The sequence below is a fragment of the Morone saxatilis genome, unplaced genomic scaffold (assembly GCF_004916995.1).
Source record: "Morone saxatilis isolate NCDOM2014 unplaced genomic scaffold, NCSU_SB_2.0 Contig20, whole genome shotgun sequence".
NCBI classification, from domain to species: domain Eukaryota; kingdom Metazoa; phylum Chordata; class Actinopteri; family Moronidae; genus Morone; species Morone saxatilis.
The window spans coordinates 3,506,780-3,516,883 of record NW_023339763.1 but is presented as its reverse complement, the minus strand read 5'-3'; the positions used below and the strand labels follow the sequence as shown (position 1 = coordinate 3,516,883).

At 41.3% G+C, this 10,104-nt stretch overlaps 1 protein-coding gene across 4 annotated transcripts in view; it reads left to right on the top strand.

Annotated features, from left to right (window-relative positions):
• Positions 1-256: 256 nt before the first annotated feature.
• The window catches only part of emsy (EMSY transcriptional repressor, BRCA2 interacting), a 22,429-nt gene continuing 12,581 nt past the window's right edge, over positions 257-10,104 (top strand). For all 4 annotated transcript variants that reach the window (XM_035666369.1, XM_035666366.1, XM_035666367.1 and 1 more), the window contains exons 1-12: positions 257-505; positions 2,629-2,737; positions 2,890-2,989; positions 3,122-3,196; positions 4,345-4,520; positions 4,621-4,776; positions 8,006-8,265; positions 8,360-8,600; positions 8,720-8,938; positions 9,312-9,461; positions 9,614-9,787; positions 9,888-10,024. In XM_035666369.1, coding sequence (XP_035522262.1) covers positions 503-505; positions 2,629-2,737; positions 2,890-2,989; positions 3,122-3,196; positions 4,345-4,520; positions 4,621-4,776; positions 8,006-8,265; positions 8,360-8,600; positions 8,720-8,938; positions 9,312-9,461; positions 9,614-9,787; positions 9,888-10,024 — 1,800 coding nt within the window. In that variant the 5' untranslated portion in view covers positions 257-502. The remainder of the gene's footprint in view (positions 506-2,628; positions 2,738-2,889; positions 2,990-3,121; positions 3,197-4,344; positions 4,521-4,620; positions 4,777-8,005; positions 8,266-8,359; positions 8,601-8,719; positions 8,939-9,311; positions 9,462-9,613; positions 9,788-9,887; positions 10,025-10,104) is intronic.

Here is a 10,104-nt window from a genome sequence, read left to right as displayed (position 1 = left end):
GACGACCCAATTTCCCTTCGCCTCCTGAGAACCAAGGAAAAAAGTGTCTTCTAATTTATTTATTTTTTTAGTCTCAAGCTGAAAAAACAGTTCCCCTCATCCAATCCTAACACTTGAGATATCACTGGAAAGGCCAGGATGTCCTCTGCAGCTGTCCACTGCAGAGTACATACATGATAAATGAAATCAGGAGCTTCGGGGATTAATAAAGTCTATGAATCTGTAGGGGGCAGCACTGCACCTGGTATCCTCAAACATCACACAAAGAAGAAACTCCACATACACCCACAGGCCAGCCGCCTGCTAGTTAGCAGAAAACATAAACACCAGGACCTCTTTAGGGCAGATTGGGCTGTTTTAGCAGCCTCAGCTTTAGTTTTCTTCGCTGCGATTTATCGGAGAACAACTACACAATGCGGTGGGTGAGCTAAATGTGTTATTGTGCGCCATGTCTGTTTGGATCTCGGAGTACACCAAGGCCTTGGAGTTGCCCTGCTAACGGATGGTAAGACCCATTGCACAGGTTTTCAGTCCGCGTTAAAACCTAAATGTAATGTTGTTGCGTTGAAGGGTCGTCGTACGCATTGCTCTGAACGTTTTACGCATGTATTTTAACCTTATTGTGTGGTTTTTTTTCGCAATGAAATGGCTCAGGAGCAGGAATACATTGATGCGCAGACCGACAGAGTTTGAACAGTAAAAGGGTGTTTTTGTTGTTGTTGTTGTTTGTGCTCAAATGTCGGAAGCTGGTGGGATAAACGCACTGGTTTACAATTATTAAAGCCTTCTCTTGCTTTCGGCGTGTAAACTGTTCTTTACTCAGCATTTGAATCAAACAAAAACTCCACTTTTGTGTGTTTGTTGGCCTTGTACGCCCACAATGTTTGTAGTTACTAATGTGCCCAGTGGTGGGCGGTACTGCCCAATGTAAACAGTGAGAGACAAACAGGAGTCTGGTGGATTATATTCTGTATAAACCCAGCAGACACAGAAAAGCTGGACATTTAGAGACGAGTTTTCCAGTCAAGGAAACACCTGGAAGTGGATTAAAATAGCCATATATTATGGAAATAATCTGTGTTGTCCTGGAAAGTTTTGTATTTTAGTTTTATTTTATTAATGTAGTCAGTTTGCCCCAAAAAATGCTGCTTATATGACTGTTTATAAGCAAGTGCTGTCCTGTATTGTCACAAAAACTCCTGGAAAAGGTCCTGGAATATAATTTATTATTGAATAAGAGTGGGAACCCTGCAGACGTGGCCAGCAACAAGCGGAAATTAAATTGCTGGATTTGTAAATGAAGTTTGGCATCATTTAACGTATATGTCTAGTGACATTCTGTGTTGTTTTTATTATACTGCCAGCAAAGTCCATGTAAAGTCCAAAACCAACAGTGGATTGATCCCACTGACATGTATTGTCTGTGTAGGTTAAGTCAGTTATAGCTCCCTAGTTGTCTAAAAAACTATTAAAACCCATCAATGACTCACTGTTACACAGGTTAGTTACCTTGCAGCAGGCCACTGTAGATTACTTTCAGTTAGTCTTACTTGAAAAACACTACACTGACCATCTGTTTCAGTAAAAATGACCTCTTTTTTAAAAAAGGAAGCTTTATAATTGTGAGTATTATTGTATTTTATTGAATTTACAGGTTTGGGACTGAGTATACAGCCATTGTAGAGAAGTCAGAAGTTATTAATTGATGGACTAACACATTGTTGGTTTTGGTTGTTTCAGGGGATTTGTTCTTTCTTCTTCTTTGTGGCCAAGCGTTGGTTTGTTCACTTCATGGGAAGGTACAATTGATGCCTTCAGGGTATCTTTATGAGCTCCTATTTACAATTTCATTTCTTATTCAGAAGAGAACTTAAAAAAAAAAACAACCTTTTAATAATGTAAATGTTTCAAGAGCTCATCTGTACTTTGCTCTATTAAAGTGCCTTTGGAAACAAACAGAGTTAATTAGCGTCATTTAATTTCAAGGCGGTGTTAATCATAAAAGTGCATGTTGTTGTTAAAGCTGACCTGTTCCTCAGAAATGAACAATGACGTAATCCTGCAGTCGTATGCAATAATAAAAAAGATCCAGCGCCACAACATTAATTTGCTCTTCACTTCCCACACATAACATCTCAACAAGGTACCTTATGTCCCTTTATCTGTGTGTTGCACAAAAGCTGCATGATTGCATGAGTGTTGCTAATTAGCACAGTAATTACTCACAGCAGTTCGTCTGAGAGAGAAGCTTCTTTATAGGGAATATTTCATTCAGTTCAACTTGAGTACACTTAATTAAAATATGTGAAAGAGCCCACACTGGGTTTATTCCACTCATCATGCAGTATGATAGATAATTATCCTGTCAGTCAGACTGTTCTGGTGAAGTCTACAGCTCAGAAGGGATTAACTAGTTTACATTTGTTTTGATTTTGTTTGATAAATGTCCACTTTTCTTTCATACTTTGGACCTCATCTTACTTTAAACGTTGAGAATGAATGATGTTGTCTCTGAAGCTCTTGAAACGCACAGAGCAGCGCCTGGGAGCACATCAGCAGGCAGCAGTGTGGTGTATGCTAAAATGTCTTAATAATCTTAACCTGCGTCATTGTTTACTCTCCACTCAGCCCATGATTCAGCTGGAGAAACCGGTGCTGGCTGGGACCATGCCGGTGGTATGGCCCACCATCCTGGACCTGGGCAGGGATGAGTGCAAAAGAATTCTCCGTAAACTGGGTAAGGTCATACAAAACATAGGACCATTAATGTATACAGCATTTTATGAAACTCAGCTGGAAAAAAGACTTTTAATCAGCCAAAAAAGTTTATATCTGAGTTTATCAGATTGAAAAAGGTTGGCCATAAACATGCGTGCTTCTGTTTCCCAGAGCTGGAGGCTTATGCCGGGGTTATCAGTGCCCTGCGAGCCCAAGGAGACCTGACAAAGGACAAGAAGGATCTGCTGGGAGAACTCACTAAAATCCTTGGGTAGCTATTTCCCACATATTCTAAAACATTATGATTGAGAGAAACACTTTCTCCAATTGTTGGACACAAACTTTGCTTTATATAACATGTGCTGTGCCCTTTTGTTCACCCCCCCCTCCCCCATCCTCCCAGTATCTCAACAGAGCGCCACCGCGCAGAAGTACGCAGGGCGGTGAACGATGAACGCCTCACCACCATCGCTTATCAGTAAGTGTATAACTGTCCCGAACATGTAGGAGGGTCAGTTGGCATGTGCAGCACCTTACAGTATGAGGAGTAACAAATGGAATAAGCAAAGGAATTTTATGTGTCCATTTCCCAGCATGTTCATTTCAGCAACAACAAGTAAATAAAATGTGGATGTTCCTAACCAGGCCTTTTTCCCGAATGAGGCATTTTCCGATTAAGACATGTGGGATATGCCAATATTATTCAGGTTTTAGGAACATTCTTTGGCCATGGATACAGATCATTTGGCATATGCGTCTCAGTTGGGGTTTTTACCACAGATTGCAACACACAGCCTGCCTGTTTACAGTCATCTCTGTGTTTGTTAACAAACCAACTAGCCAAAGGTTTGCACAGCTTGAGGAGAGATGAATGCACAAAAGAAAAGCCCACGGAGAAACACACCAACTTTTAAACATTATGAATGACTTGGATATCAGCAGGTTTCTGGATGTGTGCAAGTGTCGCAGTGCCAACCTTTTTTTGAGAAGGTGGTTTAATGAATGATGGAGGGAGGCTGTGTTTGCCACCAGTGGAAAATGGAAAATTCTTTTGATTACTGGAATATTCATTTTCAGTTGCCATGTATAAAGCTAAGTAGGAATATAGGTTTTTTTTTTTTTTTTCAGAAGAAGGGGGAAAAACGGGAATATTTTATGCATGTAAACCTAGTCAGTATGAGTGATTGCTGATTTTCAGAGTGTATGGAAATGAATAGAAGGCAGGAGAGACACAGTTAATTATAATTTCCCCAATCATGGCCTCATATGCTCTGGCACTAGTGTTACAGGTTTTCTATACAAAATTCCCCTGCCACTAGATGTCATGCTAGAGAACAGCATCTCAGACCAGAACAACAGGCACTTTGGTTAACCATTGACAAAACCAATAATTTTACCTAGCAGGTAATTGTAAAAGCACACTTAAAGCTGGACTGAAACTAAATAAAAACCATCTGTTCCAACAAGCGTCCTGAATTCACCAACACAGTCGCTCTCCTAAGTATTTGGTTTTGTTATTGTAAATTTGTATCTCTATCTTTCCTTCAAACTAGGTTGGCTAGGTCTACTACCAACTGGAATTGTAGACATGAATGTCTTTGTACTGAACGTTTTTATCTTTTTCAGCATGTCAGGTCCGAACAGCTCGTCTGAATGGTCCATTGAAGGACGCCGGCTTGTTCCTCTGATGCCGAGGCTGGTCCCTCAGACAGCCTTTACTGTGACTGCTAATGCTGTGGCCAGTGCCACAGCCAATCAGAATGCCTCCCTTCTGTTGCCAGCTGAAACCGGAAACAAAGAAGGTGGGACAGCGTCACTTAACATCCAACTAAGAGCGTATTGAAACAGATATTTATATTCTATAACAGACATTGAATGACATGTTTCATTTCCTCCCTGCAGTGGTTGTATGTTACTCCTACACAAGCACCACCTGCACCTCCACAAGCGCCACAGCCACCAGCGGCACCATAGGGGCAACTGTGAAATCACCACGACCACCCAGTCCTTCCTCCAACGTGGTGGTGCTGCCCAGCGGGAGCACCGTCTACGTAAAAAGTGAGTGTCAGCAACATCCAATCAATCTTGCCCATTTATGGTTGATTGAAGGAATGTAGGGAAAACTTGATGATGCCAGTTATGGAAAGTTAAATAAAACAGACAAAGTATAAGTTGAATTACATGCTGGAGATAAATGCTTCGTCAAGTTAGTTATGTATGAGTAGAAGTAAAAGAGGGGGCGCAGTTACTGTCAATTACGAAAGTATTATCAGAGGAATAGTGACGGGCACGGTAGTTCTTTTACTGAAGCACTAGGAATTTTTGATTAAAACGATTTTTTCAAAAGATTTCTTGATGAGCTCCGACTGCGTATTCCCACTTTGAACTGAAACACAGCTGTGAAGGATAAGCCACTGAGCTGAGAATTTAGTTTGCAAACTGAAAGCTCAAGTCCTACCCTATTATACACAGCAGATATATTTTCCCTACACAACTGAGAGTATACAGTCTATGAGAGGATCTGAGTCTGATATACGTTCACTGAATTAATTACTGCACCGTTCTCTCACACTGAAAGGATCTGAGATTGTCTAAGGCTCAGCCACTTCTTTTTTCATATTGCATGCTGCTAATTATTAAATCAATTATTTGATACTACTTCAAGACATGAGGGAGAGGGAGAGGAGTGTACTTGAGTGACTGAGTGTCACTCAGAGCTCACGACATGTTCACTGTGTGTAGTACATTCAGTGAGTGAGGATCCATGTGAGTGAATCCTGGCATGTTCGCTTGCATCTGACTGGGAGCTCAACTGTACATGAAGCATTGGCAAACAACCCAACACTACAGTAGAATGAGTTGTCTGACATTCAACCTTTGGTTAGTTATTTCAGTGTGGATATTAAAGATATGGCCAAGTGGAACGGTAATGCAGCTAAATTTATTCTTAAAATAAAATCAAGATATAAAATAAATAAAAAAACCTGCTGTGTAAAAACAACATTATGTGAAGTCTCGGAGGAAGTCTTCTTTGCAAGCGAGTTAATAAGCGTGTTTCCCAAAATGTCAAACTATTCCTTTGACACACTGTTATTTAGTTTGGTACAGAAACTAGAAGAGTAATTTGATAATTAATGGTGGGCGTCTATCCTAGTTGTTAAATACCACAGAAGGGCAACATCCCTGGTTTGTTTCCAAACAGGGACCTTTGTTGCATATTATATCTTTTTTCTTGTTTCCTGTTTGTGTCTACTGACACTGTAATAGTTACAATGCCCCAATTCTTCTTCAAAGGTCGGTAATGTTCATTGCATAAGCAGTCAGGTAGTCCTTTTCTCTAGCCCAAAGAAAATCTGTAAAACATGTGTACGAACACATACTGTATGAAAACAGTATAAGAGCTAAAACGGGGGTGTTGTGTTGCTCTTCAAGAATATGAATTAGAAAACTTAATTGTCACCATAAGACATTCATAAGAATACAACTCACAGGACACCGAAACTTTCATAAGCACTACACAACAACACATTAATGTAACATGCACAAAAACACACTTTTATCTGTCTGTTTTCCAAGAATACTCATGTGAACATCGTTATATAAGAGTCCAGTTATTCATAACATCACTTTAATTCACACATAATATAGCAGAAGTTTAGGAATGCAGTCTTTTCCTTGGCATTACTCCCACTCATCACAAGTATGACGTTCATATTGTAATATTCATATTACATACATCCTCAATGAATGATGTGTTCTCAGAGGGTTGAAATTTAGCTCAGGCATTTAGAAAATGCACAGATCAGCCTGAAGGGGGCACTACAAGGCTTGTTTACTTATTTATAAGTGATTTTAACACCATTCTTGTGTCAGGAACAAACAACACAACTAAAGCCATGATGGAAACAAATCATTTTTACAGTGCATGATGGCTTATCCTTTCCACAGGACAAAGGACATAAAATTAATAAATAAATGAAAATAAGTTTTAATAAAACAAAACCAAGATAAAATGACAATAAAATACAATAAAATGGCATTTAATAAAAGCTAGAGGAAAGTACTAAAAACTATTAAAGTCAGTAAGATGGTTAAAAAATGAAATTACAGATACAGATTACAGATAAATTACAGCATAATATGTTTAAAATAAGTTAATACAGTACGTAATGTCTATAAACCACTCTGTTATAAGCCAGGCTGAAGAGGTAGGTTTTAAGTTTACGTTTAAAGGTTTCAACACTTCCAGCCGCTCTCAGATCCTGCGGCAGGTTGTTCCAGTGGCTCGGAGCATAAAAGCTAAAAGCCGGTCTCACCAGAGGTTTTAGTGCTGCACTTTGGAACAACCAGCAGACTCGTGGCAGAGGATCTAAGGGGCCGCACCGGCTGGGATTTAAAGTTCCTAAACATAGCATCTCTTAAGAGCTGTTCGACAATTCCAACAAGCATCTGCTATCAATGTGTGCATGTTAAACAGCTGGTATGAGCAGAGTGTGACAGGCAGTGTGAAATAGAGTGTGTCTGCACATTAACACTGAAGATGTAATTCGTTGTAGTTTGAACACCAGTTTTACAGTTAAGATTATTGAGATTACCTGATTCATAGAACTATATTATATACACTTTTACTATTTTCTGATGTTTTATAGACCAAAGAATTGGTCAGTTAAACTGTGCAGATTTTTGACGAGCTTCATATCATTACAGTGTGAGTAGTGTATGTAAATGAACAATGTTTACCTTCCCTCCCATGTTACCTGCAACCAGATCTCCCAACTCTTTTGCCGGCAAAAGTCGTTTCGTGGCGGACTTTTGCCTCTCTCGATCCGACTGTTCGTGTAGGCGGGCATGCAAAAATTTCGGAAGTACCATCGGTAGTTCGACCAACAACCCTAGAGCCACGGACAGATCGAGAGAGGCTAAACAGCAGCAGCTCTGGGTTCAGGCAACATGGAGGGAAGTTAAACGTTGTTTGTTTGCACATACTACACACATTGTAATGATACAAAGCTGGTTAAAGCCCCCAAACCACTTTGGGTACAGCTGAAAACCTGTGTTTATTGTATTTAGTAGTGTTGTTAATTGATTCAGGTCCAGTTATTGATATTGTAATTTGAATTCTACATACAGTACTATAAATATGCATAGCGAACTCCCTCTACTACTCTAATCTGAGCTACTAGAATTTAGGAGTTTAATACTTTAAAAACCTGAAAATGTTCCCTTTAATCAAGTAAATTAGCACTCCTACGATATCCTGAATTTCCGTCCTCCCTTTCCCTAACAGGTGTGAGCTGTTCCGATGAGGACGAGAAGCCTCGCAAGCGGAGGCGGACCAACTCGTCCAGCTCGTCGCCGGTGATGCTCAAAGAGGTCACCAAGGTGTCCCCGCAGGTATCCAAGAACATCACGGTGCCGGTGAGCGGCAGCCCCAAGATGAGCAACATCATGCAGAGCATCGCCAACTCGCTGCCGCCCCACCTGTCCCCCGTCAAGATTACCTTCACCAAGCCCACGATCCAGACCACCAACACCACCACACAGAAGGTGAGTGGCACATATTCACGTAATCCTCACAATTCTTCCTTAACACATCTCTCTTCACAACACTTGAGGTTTAAAATGCTTCCTCTCCATTTAGGTGATCATCGTGACAACTTCTCCCAGCTCCAACTTTGTGCCCAACATCCTGTCCAAGTCCCACACTCACAACAATGCCGCGCTGTCGAAGCTGGGCTCCGCCTCCATGCTGAACACGCAAACCCAGAAACAGACGGTGGTCTTCCCGGCCAGCTCCAGCCCCTCCTCCAACGCCAACACTGTCGCAGTTACCACAGTGGTCTCCTCGACTCCTTCAGTGGTCATGTCAACTGTCTCAACATGTAAGTCCTTCCTCTGCACCAACAAAAATATTGTATTTTCTGGCATTTAATGGCAATAGACATAAGCGAGAGCTGTTTGGTCACCATTGAAGTCTCACCGTCACTTCTCACTGTTGCAGGCGCCGCTTCAGCTGGCGTGAAGGTGGCTTCAGCCAGACTTCCTTCACCTAAGACCCTGGTGGGGTCCCCTGCTCAGATCCTGGCCCAGTTCCCCAAACAGCAGTCACCCAAACAGCTGCAGCAGGGCTCATCTTTAGGATCTTCTAGTGTCAGCCAGACCCAGACCACCACCAGCTCACCTGGTTCAAAACCCACCATCCAGATCAAACAAGAGTCCGGTAAGCCTATCTGCCTCTCTATAGCTCTTTATTTGTCTTTTTCTTTCCTAATTACATTTATCTTTATCCCATTCTTTATTTCTTCTGCTCTTTCTTTCATTATCCTTTACTTTATTATTATTTTTATATAAATAATACAAATTTTAGTTCTCTGGATGTTATGGCTGAATGTTTGTTGATTTGTGATGTATGCTAATGAGTAAGCCGATAAAACATTTATTTTTCCATCTTTTTTGTTCAAATATTAATATTAAACATTACTTGGACCACAAGGGACCCTCAGTGCAGCAAGTTTTTAAAACATACACAACATGGCCGACTCTCTTTCTAAATCAAGTTCTCGCAGAAAAATAATAATTTTTTTCCTCCACAGGGGTCAAAATAATCACTCAGCAGGTTCAGCCAAGCAAAATCCTGCCCAAGCCTTCATCAGTGGCTTTGTCCAGCAGCAGCTCGTCCCCCATCATGGTTGTCAGTAGCAACGGCGCCATAATGACCACCAAACTGGTCACTCAGCCCACAGGTGAGTCCATCTTATCATCAAGGCAGCTTACGTCCTTTTAAACCAAATCAAATCCAGTAAACTATTATGGAATAGCACACATGGCTAAAAGTAAATGAGGTTTGATACCCAGGCACAATTATTAGATAGTAACACTATGTTTTTGTACGCAGCTACCCAGACCACCTATACAAGACCCACTGTTGGCCCCAGCATTGGTGCCAGAATATCCACCTCCAGTGGTGGGACCACTTACGTCAAAACCACCAGCGGCAGCATCATCACAGTGGTGCCAAAGTCTCTGGCCACTCTGGGTGGGAAGATCATCAGCAGCAACATCGTCTCTGGTGAGTCAGTGACCCACCCTGACTGGGGGTTAATACTGCGATTTTAACATCAATCAAAGCAGTTTTGTTAAGATCAGATATTGTCTTCCCTCTGCTACAGGCACGACGACTAAGATCACCACCATCCCCATGACCTCCAAACCGAATGTCATTGTGGTTCAGAAAACCACAGGAAAGGGAGCGACCATCCAAGGACTGCCTGGCAAGAATGTCGTCACCACACTTTTAAACGCCGGGGTCAGTCAAACACCAGTCTGTGATTTTTAAACACTGTGGTCTAGATGATTCATTTATTATCAGTTATCGCTCCAAAGACA